Source organism: Rutidosis leptorrhynchoides, chromosome 2 (genome assembly GCF_046630445.1).
Source record: "Rutidosis leptorrhynchoides isolate AG116_Rl617_1_P2 chromosome 2, CSIRO_AGI_Rlap_v1, whole genome shotgun sequence".
Lineage (NCBI taxonomy): Eukaryota > Viridiplantae > Streptophyta > Magnoliopsida > Asterales > Asteraceae > Rutidosis > Rutidosis leptorrhynchoides.
The window spans coordinates 87,585,454-87,600,799 of record NC_092334.1 but is presented as its reverse complement, the minus strand read 5'-3'; the positions used below and the strand labels follow the sequence as shown (position 1 = coordinate 87,600,799).

The window sequence follows — 15,346 nt, the reverse complement described above, 5'->3', positions numbered from 1 at the left end:
TTCTTCTTTTTGGCTCATGGAGACGACATAAAACGATCAGATTTCCCAGAAAATTTTATGTTTGGAGTTGGTACCTCTGGCCTACCAAGTATGTTATACTCCTTTTGTTTTTGTTTTTTAATTTGGACTCAAAAATGGATTATGTATGAATTTTTCTTTGTAATGTGTTGTAGATTGAAGGAGCGTATCGTGAAGATGGAAAAAGTCTCAACAATTGGGATGTTTTCTCTCTTCCCCCCGGTAACAACAATGTTCTTTGTTGGTTCACTTTTTATGATATTTTTTTCGTTAGGTATTTAATCATGTTTTCTTTATTGATTTCGTTAATTTGGTTTTCCATGTGTAGGCCACATTCGAAATGATGACAATGGATTCATAGCTAATGACCATTACCATCGATATCTGGTATATTAATTTTTTTGGCTTGAACTCGTTAATTATATTGCTTAAGAAATATACACAAGTTTTCTAGCCGATTTTACACCAGTATTCATCACTAAAGTGTTTTCAATTATTAATATAATCATTATTTATTATCAAAAACGATTTTGTTTCTGACTAAACTACAATGGTAGAAAGATTTTGACATCTTACAATCTCTCGGTGTAGACGTTTACCGCTTCTCTATATCTTGGGCAAGAATTCTTCCTAGTAAGATAGCCATTTATAGCAGTTAAAATTTACATTAAAAAAACTAATCGTTGCGTTTGTTAATCGAAGTGTTGGAGTATGATACAAATTCAAAGCGAGCGGAAGCATTTTTAAAACTTTACAAAATCATACTCTTCCACGGATCATTGTACAAAACTTTAGCAAACAAAACAAAATTAACGAAATTAAACAAGAGAAGATTAGAATACAACATTTGTAGCCTTTTGAAGATCGAATCTGAAAAATCCAAAGAAGAGTTCCTCTAAACGGTAGACACCCAAAGTTCCAACCTTGTTTCAATCTATACCTTCTACTTAACGGATCTTTTCTTTTTCCTTATTTCCACCAAAACCGAACCCAATTATAGATCTCAAGTATTTTGGTTACTTGAAAAAGAGAAAGAGAAATATCATTTTGTATGTGTGTTTTTGTATCTCAAGTTTCTATATATATTTTCAATACCAAGACTTGGTATTATATAGAATAAAATTGATACATATAATACAAATATAAAGATTTGGAAAGATTTTAAAAGATTTGCAAAATCAAATCTTTATATAAAATAAGATTTACAAATCAAATCAAATCTTATTTATATCAAATCAAATCTTATATATTATATAAAATATGATTATAGTACAAATCTTTATATAAAATAAGATTTACAAATCAAATCAAATCTTATTTATATCAAATCAAATCTTATATATTTAGATTTGTAAGTATATGTACACACATAAAAAAAAATTTACTTAATTTATTAAACCATTAACTAATGATTAATAAATTAATTTCCGATTAGAAGGTATATCAAACAATTTACGATTGGCCTTTGTGTGTGACCGAATAGGATAAATGGACTTTTATTATTTAATGTCATGGGCATATCTTCGGAATATATGTACCACGGTCAAACCACGATCGAACCGTAGCCAACCCGAGAACATATTTCTAACAGACTCCCACTTGCACTGACATTAATAATATTGGCATGTCTTAAAAGACACACCGTGTGTAACAACTAGTCTGCTACGTTACACTCCTATATTTTGATTTATATCAGTCATCCTTTTGTTCAAGATATCTATATGAACGTGTGACATGGTTAAGTGTCAATCATCATCATTCAAGATTATGTTTCCCGATAGAGATTTGTGGTGATCAAATAGACTGCTATTGCATCAATTCAGTCGTAGCATGGCCATGCATTTAATGCAGCACAAATCAACGAGGGGCCCAGAGATATCGCTTCAACTTGCTATGAGAAGAAGGAACAAATTGCTTCAACTGTATAGACATTCACCACATCCCATATTGTACCTGATCTGCACCCTTATGACTGGCATTTACGCACAGCGTTAAATACAGGTCAAAGTAGAATATAGTTTGTGTCAGGATTCCTCATACATATCCACTCTAGGATAAATGATATTGCCATCTTAGAGCTTACTTGTGACTTAAAACCATGAAGTAATGTCTAAGTGTGGTCATTCCAGAACCTTGAATCAACTATCAAGTTCCTCATGAATGTAGTTTCATATAAGCCTATATTACTACACTTCATAGCAGCCTTAATTCAATTCTCTCTTCCTTAGAGAATGATCGACTGTGGAAGTTTATGAAATAATATTCATTGGAAGTTAAAACATGCAAAATGAAACATGGCAATATACAATGAAATGATCGCATCGTGCGTATAATATAATCTCAATATATTAATCATCAGATCAATTGCAACATATATTATTGCCCAATGTTTAAAGTTTCAAACTTAACATAATAAATACAATCAAACTTTATCATCGATGACACGAATGCCAATAGACATGCTATGAGCATCATGCTTAGTCTGTGGCAAAGGCTTGGTGAAAGGATCAGCCAAGTTCTTAGTCGTGTCTACTCTACTTAATAATATGTCATTTTCTGCTACAAGTTGACGGATGTAATGGTACTTTCTGAGTATGTGCCGTGTGCGCTTTTGTGACCTCGGTTCTTGAGCCAAGACAACCGCACTCACATTGTCGCAGAAAATCTCAACAGGATCATGGATTGTAGGAACCACTCCTAGATCCCCGATGAATTTCTTTATCCACATGGCCTCTTTAGCAGCTTCATTTACCGCTATATACTCGGCTTCTGTTGTAGAATCAGCAATAGTACTTTGCTTGCCACTTCTCCATGTGACGGCTCCACCGTTCAACATAAATACAAATCCTGATTGTGAAGAGCAATCATCTCTATCTGATTGGAAACTAGCGTCTGAGTATCCTTTGACGCTCAGCTCGTCATTCCCACCATAGACCAAGAACATCTCTTTAGTCCTCCTAAGATACTTTAGAATGTTCTTAACTGCTATCCAATGAGCTTCACCAGGATTGGCCTGATAACGACTAGTCATGCTTAGTGCATACGACACGTCAGGCCTAGTGCATATCATCGCATACATGATCGATCCTATAGCTGAAGCATATGGAGTCCGACTCATGGTAGCCGATTCCAAGTCAGAATTAGGACATTGAGACTTGCTCAATATCATTCCAGGGTTCATAGGAACGCACCCTTTCTTGGAGTTATGCATACCGAATTTCTTCAGTATCTTATCTATATATGCACTTTGGTTTAGCCCAATTAATCTCCTTGACCTATCTCGATAAATCTTTATACCCAAAATATATGATGCATCTCCTATGTCTTTCATGGAGAAACATTTCCCTAGCCAAGCTTTGACATCTTTCAATGTCGGGATATCGTTTCCCATGAGTAATATGTCATCGACATATAGTACATGGAAGATTACAACACTCCCACTAGACCTAACATAGACACATGGCTCATCTTCGCCTCTAATAAAATCAAATTCTTTGATCTTCTCATTAAAGCAAAGATTCCAGGTACGAGAAGCTTGTTTAAGTCCATAAATGGACCTTTGAAGCTTGCACACACTATTAGGATACTTAGGATGTACATAACCCTCAGGTTGTGTCATAAACACATCATCTGTTAGTTTACCATTAAGGAAAGCTGTTTTTACATCCATTTGCCATATCTCATAGTCATAAAATGCAGCTATGGCAAGAAGTATTCTAATAGATTTCAACATAGCTACTGGTGAAAAAGTTTCATCATAGTCTACACCATATTGTTGCGTGTAACCCTTAGCTACCAGTCTGGCTTTGAATGTGTGTACATTTCCATCCATATCGGTCTTCTTCTTGAAGACCCACTTACACCCAATGGTTTTAATACCTGGTATATGATCAATCAAGGTCCAGACTTGATTATCATGCATGGATTGGATCTCGTTGTCCATAGCCTCCTTCCATTTGGCAGACTCGGGGCCTGTCATCGCTTCCTGATAGGTAATAGGTTCATCAGAATCTATATTTTCGTCATCACCCTCAAATATGTGTAAACTATATTTCTTTGGTGTTCAACGCACTCTATCAGATCTACGTATGGGTGGTGGCTGTAGGTCAGTTTCTTTTTCAATTGCAGGCTCGTCGACCTCTTGAGGAGAATCGGTTCCAATATCGGTTTCCATGTCGGTTGATTCTTGAATTTCTTCAAGGTCAATTTTGCTCCCACTGGTTCCTTTCGATATGAGATCCTTTTCAAGGAAGACTCCCCTTCGAGACACAAAGACTTTGTTCTCAGTAGGGTTGTAAAACAAATATCCAAAAGAATCAGTCGGGTAGCCAACAAATAAACACTTTTCAGATCTGGGTTCAAGTTTATCTTGAGCTTCACGACGAACGTAAGCCTCACAACCCCAGATTCTTAGATATGAGAGAGACACAGTTTTACCATGCCATATCTCATAAGGTGTTTTGGAAACTTTCTTGGTTGGGATGAGGTTAAGGATCCTTGCGGCAGTTTGTAGGGCTTAACCCCAAAAACTGATTGGAAGCATTGTGCGGCTCATCATGGATCGAACCATATCAAGTAATGTTCGATTCCTCCTTTAAGCCACACCATTATGTTGTGGTGTTCTAGGAGGAGCTAATTGTGAGATTATCCCACAACCCCGTAGATGATCACAAAATTCATCATTAAGATATTCACCACCTCTATCAGATCGGAGAATCTTAATTCTTTTGTTCAGTTGATTTTCTACTTCGTTTTGGTATGCAATGAACACTCCAAAAGTTTCAGACTTTTGTTTAATTAAATAAACATAGCCATATCTACTGAAGTCATCAGTAAATGTAACGAAGTATCGTTCCTTGTGTCTAGTAGGCGATCTGAACGGACCGCACACATCAGTGTGTACCAACCCCAACAGATCCTTTGCCCGTTCACAGCTTCCTGTGAAAGGTGCCTTTGTCATTTTTCCTGATAAGCAAGATTCGCATTCATCATACGATATTATATCAAATGATTCTAGAATTCCATCTGACTGGAGTTTGGCTATGCGTTTCTTGTTTATGTGGCCTAAACGACAATGCCATAGATACGTTTTATCCAAAACATCTTTGGATGAATCAACATTGTAGATTGAACTATCATTTAGCTTTGCTGTGTTTTCTAAGATGCCTTTACAAGGACTAGCCTTGAAATAAAACATTCCATTTTTGTGAACAAGTATTGATCCATTATCAAAACTAAAATTAAAACCATCATTAAATAAAGCATCAAAAGATATAATGTTTCTTGCCATTTCGGCACTGTAGCAAACATTAGATAAAACAATACATAAACCAGAATCAAAAGAAAGCTTGTATTCTCCAATCATGTCAACAGAGGCAACATTCTTATTCCCCATGATTAGATTAAGCTCCCAGGTCTTCAGCTTCCTACTTCTTGTGAGTCCCTGCACATTTGTACAAATGTGAGTACCACATCCCGTGTCCAATACCCAGGAATTAGAAATAGTAGTATTGTTTAGTTCAATCATAAACAAACCTGAAGGTACGGCGACTCCCTTAGCCCGTAGTTCATTAAGTTCCTTCAAGTACTTAGTACAATTGCTCCTCCAATGTCCTTTATCCCCACAATGAAAGCATATTGCTTCTTCAGGAGACTTGGTTTGCGGGATCTTTGAAGTAGAAGAGTTAGCAATGCCCTTAGGTTTAGGTTTGAAGTTGGACGTGCCAACCTTACCCTTGCCCTTGTTCTTGCCCTTTGCTTTGTTTTTCTTCTTCTTAATCCCACCTTCACGAATGGCTAGAACGGTAGTTGCGGGTTTAGCTTTGGCCATGTTAACCTCAGCGGTTTTTAACATGCCATGGAGCTCCATGATTGTTTTCTCCATATTGTTCATATTATAGTTCATAATGAATCCTTCATATGCACTAGTCAGCGAGTTCAGGATAAAATCCGTTGCAAGCTCCTGACTTATGGAAAAACCAAGGCGCTCCAACCGGTCTATGTACCCTTTCATTTGTAGTACATGGACACTAACACTACTTCCCGTTGCCATTTTGCAAGATACGAGAGCTTTCACGGTGTCAAACCTTTCTTGCTTTGCTTGTTGTTGGAACATGTCCTTGAGTTGGTTAAGCATGTCATATGACCCTAAGCTCTCCATGCCCTTTTGGAGCTCTGGAGACATGGTCGCCAACATCAAGCATGCTACCTCATTAGACTCGGAACGCCGTTTTTCAAACTCGTCCCTAGCCGCTTGAGTAGCTCTCGATCCGGGTTCTGCCGGTAAGGGTTCCTCAATTGCCCTGATCTTTCCTTCCATCCTAAGAGCAATTCTTAGGTTGCGAAGCCAGTCCATGTAGTTCAAGCCCGTAAGCTTGTCCTTTTCGAGGAGCCCTTTAAGGCAGAAATTAGTGATTGATGATGGAGTAGGATTTGTGTTTGTTGCAGACATCTGTCATATTTTTATTTTTAAAGTAAGTTGTATTAGTTAGTTTGATATGTTTAAACCTTGTTAAGATAATTACCCAAGTGTGTTTAATATTCAAACAATTATAATTAACAAGGCTAAGATCCATATTTCACTTATGTTAACGACGGGTTCGCCGCGGATCGCCAACATAAGCTATTTAGGTAGGTAACTATATTACCAATTTCATCCATTATGAAATTCTTAGGTTCTGCTGGATTTAGTGATAATCAATTATTTCACTTGGCATGTTTAATCTCTTCTACGCTAATCCTTCCTCGTGGCGGGTTTGCCGCAAACCACGATTTCAGATTGTAAACCGTCCGTGATAGATACACGTGAAATCTGGCCCAAGACTCTCGGGTATCGCAAAATTCACCTCACCCTTTCCAACACCCAATTAAAGTCCGGCCCAAGACTCTCGGGTATCGCGAACTCTAACAGGTAGAAGGTTCGGATGTGTGTACTACTCATGGATAGCGTAAAGTTTACATTTTAAACGGGTTTTTGTTTTCTTTTAGCAAAAGTAGTTTACACCATTTTAAAACATTTGCTAATTATGTATTGCGTGTTGCGTTTGTTAAACTAATTTTAACCAAACCGTTTTATATGATTATTGTCCTTTTTGTTTTTTTTTTTAAACATTTTCTAGCTAGCATGGCATAGACAAATAATAAAACAATAATAATCATGACACGCAATTATCGGTAGTATGCCTCGAGTCCTATGCGTTTTTCCGGTGAGCCAACACACGGAAAAACATGGTCAACTAGGGACATAACCTTGTGTGAGAATTGGCTCCCACTAAAACCGCCATCTCCATTATATGCTCGGATGGGCCGCCTTGTGAACATCGTCTTCTTGATTTCAATCTTGGTTGCATTATCTTACAAAATAACTATTCTATTTTCTATACTATTACAAATACAATATAAATAGAAAGACGACATGCAAGTCGTTTAATAAATTATTACATTCATTCCGAATAAATAATAAATTAAATCATACAACCAAACATTCACACAAGGGTCTTATTGAGGCAAATACTACCGATTTCATACAACAATCGCATACATAACAAATGGAGTGCCAACCGTCCATTTTCATATAACATGTTTCGATAAGGATTGATTTAAACAACACTTAATGGCACTTATATTATTCAATCCTTGTTTACATAACATATGTATGTAAACCCACTTCATATTTTGTAAGTATGGTTTTCATGCCAAAACCATCCAAATAAACATATTAAGTGAATCAAAACATGTTGGAGATTTATTCACCTTACCAAAGCATAAAGTCTAAAATTAATAATTTTAATTTTCTCATTTCATGTAAAACATGAAAAGAATTCATGTACTTTATTTTCCTAAACATTGAATCTTTAATAGTCAACATGCAAGTTACCATTAAAATTTTCGGATTTTGGCAGATTCATACATGTAACTTTAAATGGTCATATCTTACTCATTTCTAATCCGTTTTCGATGAATTTTTTTTTCAAATTTAAGTTCTTTCAGTTAGCTTTCAAATGCAATTGGTCTCATACAATAATATTGAGTTTAAAGCCCCGAAACAGTCCATCAAATACGGACTATCCAGGCTGAAAAAAATTTCTTAAATGAAAAAAATGAATTTAACCCATTTTACATTTTACCAAAATCCAAGATTCAAATTAGTATTTAGGAAACATAAAACATAAATTATGATACTTGTTTTGCATGTTTGTTATGCATGATCATCTCCAAGAATCATGCACAACGCATCCATCAAAACTAAATATCATAAGAAAAGTTTCTTAAAACTTGTACAAGATGGCTCGGATACCACTGTTGGAGTATGATACAAATTCAAAGCGAGCGGAAGCATTTTTAAAACTTTACAAAATCATACTCTTCCACGGATCATTGTACAAAACTTTAGCAAACAAAACAAAATTAACGAAATTAAACAAGAGAAGATTAGAATACAACCTTTGTAGCCTTTTGAAGATCGAATCTGAAAAACTCAAAGAAGAGTTCCTCTAAACGGTAGACACCCAAAGTTCCAACCTTGTTTCAATCTATACCTTCTACTTAACGGATCTTTTCTTTTTCCTTATTTCCACCAAAACCGAACCCAATTATAGATCTCAAGTATTTTGGTTACTTGAAAAAGAGAAAGAGAAATATCATTTTGTATGTGTGTTTTTGTATCTCAAGTTTCTATATATATTTTCAGAGTTGTATTCTAAAGAAACCATTAAAAAGGTTGAAATCCAAGGGGCGGTTCTCAGCCTTTGGATCACTTTTAATCAATGATCCAGATTAAAGCACCAATTAATACAGCGAGGGTATTATGGTCATTTTACAAAAAATAGAAATCCTACTACGAAACAAATCACTCTCGAACGAAAACCTTCAAAAACCCTAAACGATCCTGGTGATGGCGATTGACGATTATCCGGCGAACAATCAGTTCGATTCCGTCATTAACTCTGATTAATTCAGTCGGATTGCTTGATTATACGATTACCTAACGTCGTTAACTTAGATTGATAATCACTCGTTCACTCCGAATTGCTTAACATACGAATTCATTGATCAATCAATTCATATACACCTTCAATTTAAGCAATGGAACCAGAGAGGGAATACGATATCAGTGATGAAGACATCAACGAAATCCAGAATGATGATGGTATGTATATCGTTTCGTCTTCAATCACATGTGATTAGCTTTTAATGAATTAGTGTTTTTGTGACTTTAAGTAATGTCTTGTGTAAAATCACATGTAATATATTGTAAAATCACATGTGATTGTTTTATGATAATACATTACTGGGATTTAAAAGTGGTTCCTGATGAATACAATGAAGATGAAGATAAAAATCGAATTGTTGTAAATTTTTACTCATTCAATCACATGTGATTAGCTTTTAATGAATTAGTGTTTTTGTGACTTTAAGTAATATCTGGTGTAAAATCACATGTAATTTCTTGTAAAAATCACATGTGATTGTTTTATGATAATACATTACTGGGATTTAAAGTGATTACTGATGAATACAATGAAGATGAAGTTGAAAATAGAATTGTTGTAAATTTTTACTTATTGAATCACATGTGATTGCGTTATATGATAATATATTATGTGATATGTATATTGTCTCTTATTTCAGTTAAACATTTAATTAACATTGTAATTTGTTTTCCACAGATTATAATTCACCAAAAGCAACTGCAACACGTAAAAACGAAACACCGGGTGGATCATTGTATTATGCACCAATTGTTGACAAACTTTTCTTACCGGTCATTGGTCATAATTATGGAACACTTGATCAATGTGAAGAGATGTATAGGTTATATGCATATCATGCATGTTTTGACATAAGAAAGACTGGACAAAAAACTGCAAAATCTGGATTAGTGAAACAAAAATAGTACTTATGCAACAAGGCTGGCACACCAAAGGAAGTCTACTTTGACACATTACAAGAAACTAAAAAGCCAATTCGGAAAATCAACATGGAATGCACAGGATGTAGGGCTAAAGTTAGATTCGACCGGGTGTATGGAACAGATACTTTCGTTCTTGCTGACTTTGAAGAACAACATAATCATGAGTTGCTACCGATAGAATACAGACATTTAAGTAAAAAGGAAAGACAAATGAGGTATGTAGAGAAGTTGTTTGTATACCATTCGATGGTATCAAATATTGGTCCAACAAAGGCATACGAAGTTTACAGCAATATGAAAGGGTCTGAAAAAAATGTTCATGGAACTGTAATTGACTTCAGAAACTGGAAACGAGATTTGAATGTGTTTATCAATGCAACTGATTCTCAAATGCTCGTTAACAAAATGGAAGAAAGGAAAAAATATGTTCCTGGTTTTTCATTTGAGTACAAGCTTGAAAAAAGTCAATTACATTCCATTTTCTGGGCGGATGAAGTTGCAAAGTGCAACTACAAGGAGTTTAGTGATGTTATCTCATTTGATGCAACATATAGAACTAACAGGTATGATACCTGGTTTTTACAGCTTCTAATCACATGTGATTGACAGGTTGTTTGGCTTATTTGAGTTTCTAACATTGTCTTTTTATTAACAGGTACAACCTCAAGTTTGTACCATTTACTGGAATAGATAACCACCGTAGGTGTGTCACTGTTGCTGCGGCAATGATCAGGGATGAAACAGCCGAGAGTTACAAATGGCTACTTAATTGCTTCATGAAGACATTCGGGAAAGAGCCAAACATGATTGTGACAGATCAGGATAAATCAATGGCGATAGCCATAAAAGAGGTCTTTAAGACGGCAAAGCATAGACTATGCATGTGGCACATTATGAGGAAGGTGCCATCAAAGGTATGAGTTTTGTTATTGAAGACTACATGTAACTAATCACATGCGATTGAAATGGTTAATGATACATATACATAATTTTCTTAATATGAATTATTAACCAATCAAATGTGATTACAGATTCAAGAAGCAAATCCTAATATTGAAGACAAACAAGAAAAAGACTTCAAGAAGAGATTTGATAAAATTGTGTGAAATATGTACATAGAACCAACTGTTTTTGAAGAAAAATGGGAAAAGTTGATGGACGATTTTTCATTGAAGAATGACAGTTGGTTCAAATATATGTTTGATGTTAGATCAAGTTGGATACCAGCATATTTCATCGAGACTGAAATGTTTGGTTTGATGCGAACTACTTCAAGATCAGAGAGTGAAAATGCTTTTTTCACACTTTACAAGATCTGCATCAAATCTGTTGACTTTTATGGACGGCTTTGAATCTGCCATGTTAAAACAGAGGTCAAAACAAGAATCTTTGGATGTACAGACAATCAAGAAAAACCCAAAATTATTAACGTTGCTAAGAATTGAAAAACATGCATCGAAGGTATACACGAATACAATTTTTCTGATTATTCAACAAGAGATTGTTGCAGCTTTGTATAAATGTTCGTTGGATAAAATGGACAAAGAGGAATACACGGAAATATTTGTTGTTAAAGAGAAATTGGAAAAGAGAAAGGAATGCTCGAATGAAGGGAAGAAAAATGAAGGTTCGAATGAAGGGAAAAAAGATGAAGGCTCAAGTATGGAGGATAAAAGGGAAGGCTCGAATGAAGAAAAAGAGTTCTTCAAATACAAGGTAAACTAATTTACATATTTTTTCATGTATGGAATAACATTTGTGCAATAGTTTGAATCTCACTTGTTAAAATAGTTTAAATAGGTACTTATCACTTGTGATTGACTTATACATCAGTTGTCATATTTAAATAGGTACTTATCACTTGTGATTGGCTTATACATCAGTTTCATACTTTTTTCATTATGAAGGTACTTCATAACCGCCAAGATGGATCAATAATATGTACATGTAGACACTATCTAAGATTTGGTCTTCTTTGTAGACATTGTTTTTGGGTATTGAAGAACGATAATATAGATGAAATCCCTGAAAAATACATAATGAGGCGTTGGAGAAGGGATATAATACCACCAGAGTTAAGATCAAGGAGAAACAGATATGGCAACGAAAACATTGTTGTTCAAAATTCTATTAATGAAATCACATCAGTTGTTGATGATTGTGTTGAACTAATTGGGCAGGATGAAACGATGCTACAAGTGCTTCTTGAAAAAGTTAAAATGATGAAGAAAGAAGTTGAGGCTCAAGTGCCAAAACAGTTTAAGAAAAAAGATGATGTCATACAAGAAATGGTTGGTGTTTCAAAACCTAATTCATTAGACATACAAAACCCACCGGTTGGGAGATACAAAGGTTGTGGAAAAGATAAGCGTCTCATGAGTGGAAAAGAGAAAGGAATTTTGGAAAGCAAAAAAAGAAAGATTACTTGCAGTAATTGTGGATCACATGAACACAATTGCAGGGGTTGTGACAAAGACAAACGTTGATTTTATTTTTTATTTTTTATTTTTTATATTCGTACAATTGTTAATTTTGGTGTTCCTATTAAATGTTTGACTTTCATTTTTTTATATTTTGTTACTTTATTTCAAGAACAACTGTTAAAAATTGTTAATGTGTTTGGAACATTTTTTATTTATGGTTTTGATTTTACAGAATGTATATCAACAGTTGTGATTATATACTGTAATCACATGTGATTAAGTAGTTCAATCACATGTGATTTTATATTATAATCACATGTGATTGAATAAAGCCAATGACATTAAGAATCATTTGTAAAATCAATTAGTCCCTAAACCCAAAAACCATGTGATGGGTCCTAATGGTGGTGAGAGGTCTTTGCAAAATCAATTTGTAAAAGAATGTAGTTAACGGTTGTGATTATGTACTAAAATCATATGTGATTAAGTAGTTCAATCACATGTGATTTTATATTACAATCAGATTTGATTGAATAAGACAATGACATGAGATTAAGTAGTTCAATCACATGTAATTTTATATCACATAATGTATGTTAACGGTTGTGATTATATACTAAAATCACATGTGATTAAGTAGTTCAATCACATGTGATTTTATATCACATAAAGTATGTTAACGGTTGTGATTATATACTAAAATCACATGTGATTAAGTAGTTCAATCACATGTGATTTTATATTACCATCAGATTTGATTGAATAAGACAAGTGATTATATATGTAATATCACATGTGATTGTTATGTATTATCACTTGTGATTGCAAATGCAAAAATCACATGTGATTGCATGAGGAATAACTTGTAGCTGTATAGTATTTTTAATCAACCATCAACCACCAAGAATCATAACCATCCAAGCATTAGAGACAATAAATATATGAACATCTAAATCATGCATTAAAATATCAAGTAGCATGTCATTAACCAAAAAACATCTTGACCAAAAGAGCCATCAACATCTAACCACTAACATGTCATTAACCAAAACACATCTTTCCAACCATCTACATCTAACCATACACTGAACTATCAAAGCAGAACAATAAAATACATCTTCAAAAAACTTCACTCTTCATTAGATTGCTGGTCATGCACCTCTTGATTTTTAGCTTTTTCAACTCGGACACCTCTTGATTGTTTTGCAGAAATGATAACCTTCCTATAATCTTTCTTTTCATGGAATGCGGCAAAATTTCTTGCATTTCTTAACATCTGCTCAGCATGTATGTTTAGATCATGCGACAAAATCTTCGATGCATAGCGAATCCTCAGCTTCCGTAGCTGATTCTTTTGTTCAGCCGACTCAGGCACCAATACATCAGACCACTCATTCTCTGATCTTGCTTTAAACATGTCCATGTGGAACATAGCAAACACGCCACAATCCACAACATTATCTATTGTTTTCCATGGCAGCGAAATCCTAATTCGTTCCAATTTTTCAATTTGATTTGCAAAAGGATGCTTATGAAATTTCATATGTTCAGCAAAAGCATATAGCTGGAAAAAACAAAATCATAAAAAATGAATAGTTATTAAATTAATGATTGAGCAGATGTTTAAAAACATTAAGTGTAAACAGGGGAAGCAAAAAAAACTGATATTGAAGTGGAAAACGTACAAGTAATGATATTATAATAAACACTAACCAAAAGATTGAAAACTTTGGCGTATCTTGCAGCATAGTTTTTAACTACCGAAGAGTTGTCAAGTATGTAGAGCTTGGGAACTTTCATGTCAATCACCAAGACAAAGAAATGCCCATGTCTGCAGATTGGGAAAAATACCTGTTGTAAAAAATCAAAAAAGAAAGAAATTATTAGAACACAAATAATTGATTATGATATAAAGGCAAATAGACCTACAAATGTAAGCTAGAAATAACATACAAGATCAACTTTTCGGAGTGACGCAAGCTTTGGAAAAAATCGAAACCAAGCATTAGTACTTTCTTTGATTATCATCAGCTTATCTTCCTTTTTCATGTTCTTGTTGTCATACAAGTAAGAATACTGTAAATAAAATAACACATGTGATCATATATAACAATAATATGTAATTATATCTATAATAATCACATGTGATTATATATATAACAATCACATGTGATTATATATAACAATCACATGTGACTAAGTATTAAGAACCATAACGCACAGATAGAAACAGCAAGCTAATATAGTACATAAAAATTTTTAAACGATAAAACTTACAATGATTGAAGAAGGGAAAAAAAACCTAGACGGGCTAGATTGTCCTCTGTACTTTTGCTCTTCGTTCAGTATAAAGCTCCATAAATCAATTACACTAGCCTCAACATAAACATCGGGGCAAAGTGATTCCAAACTAAGACGGTGTATCATGCTGCCTTTTCTTGATTCAAAAACAGTCTCACTAACAAACAAAAAAAGGGGGGGTTAGTTTAATACATGTGATTTCAGAATATAATCACATGTGATTTCATAATAAAATCACATGTGATTTCATAATATAATCACATGTGATTGGCTTATAAAGCAGAAGGATTTGTATGTATTAAAAGGAAAAATTTTAGAAAACTCACGAAGGGCTAAGCGTCATCGAAAATAATTCCATAGCCAAAATAAGCTCAGAGTTTGTCAGAATGTCAGACACAACAGTCAGCTTGTTGATATAAGCAGATCTAAGAACGATTGTCCGATCTTTCTTTATAGCTTTTTTACAAAATTTCTTTGACTGGACAGCCGTTTGTTTCGGTAACGTTTTTCCAACTTCAGGGCTGCTTGCCAACTTGCCCTTGTCTAACAATTTCACAGCTTCATCATGCTCCTTGTTCTCATATTTATCCTCCTGAGATAAGAGATGAAAAGTAGGTGGTGTTAAATTCATCATTGTTGGAGTATTATGAACAGGTAACCATGTAAGGCTTGTTGGTGCATTAAGTAAAGA

General features: G+C 34.4%; 1 protein-coding gene and 1 long non-coding RNA gene across 3 annotated transcripts in view; one reads left to right on the top strand and one right to left on the bottom strand.

The window, feature by feature from the left end:
* The first annotated feature begins 345 nt into the window (after positions 1 to 345).
* The window catches only part of LOC139894354 (uncharacterized), a 28,952-nt gene continuing 13,951 nt past the window's right edge, over positions 346 to 15,346 (top strand). For both annotated transcript variants that reach the window (XR_011774941.1, XR_011774940.1), the window contains exons 1-2: positions 346 to 405; positions 576 to 651. This is a non-coding gene — a long non-coding RNA (uncharacterized lncRNA). The remainder of the gene's footprint in view (positions 406 to 575; positions 652 to 15,346) is intronic.
* LOC139894229 (uncharacterized) lies at positions 13,337 to 15,289 on the bottom strand. The gene is made up of 5 exons (XM_071877439.1): positions 14,982 to 15,289; positions 14,632 to 14,812; positions 14,308 to 14,430; positions 14,068 to 14,205; positions 13,337 to 13,918 (listed from the first exon to the last, which is right to left on the bottom strand). Exons 1-5 carry the CDS (start codon positions 15,287 to 15,289, stop codon positions 13,484 to 13,486), a joined length of 1,185 nt encoding a protein of 394 aa, XP_071733540.1. The 3' UTR covers positions 13,337 to 13,483.

Coding starts and splice junctions, on each gene's coding strand:
- LOC139894229 (XM_071877439.1), bottom strand. CDS start 15,289: ATGATGAATTTAACACCACCTACTTTTCATCTCTTATCTCAGGAGGAT. Junction 14,813..14,981: donor TCGATGACGCTTAGCCCTTC/GTGAGTTTTCTA, acceptor TTTGTTTGTTAG/TGAGACTGTTTTTGAATCAA. Junction 14,431..14,631: donor TTTTCCCTTCTTCAATCATT/GTAAGTTTTATC, acceptor TTTTATTTACAG/TATTCTTACTTGTATGACAA.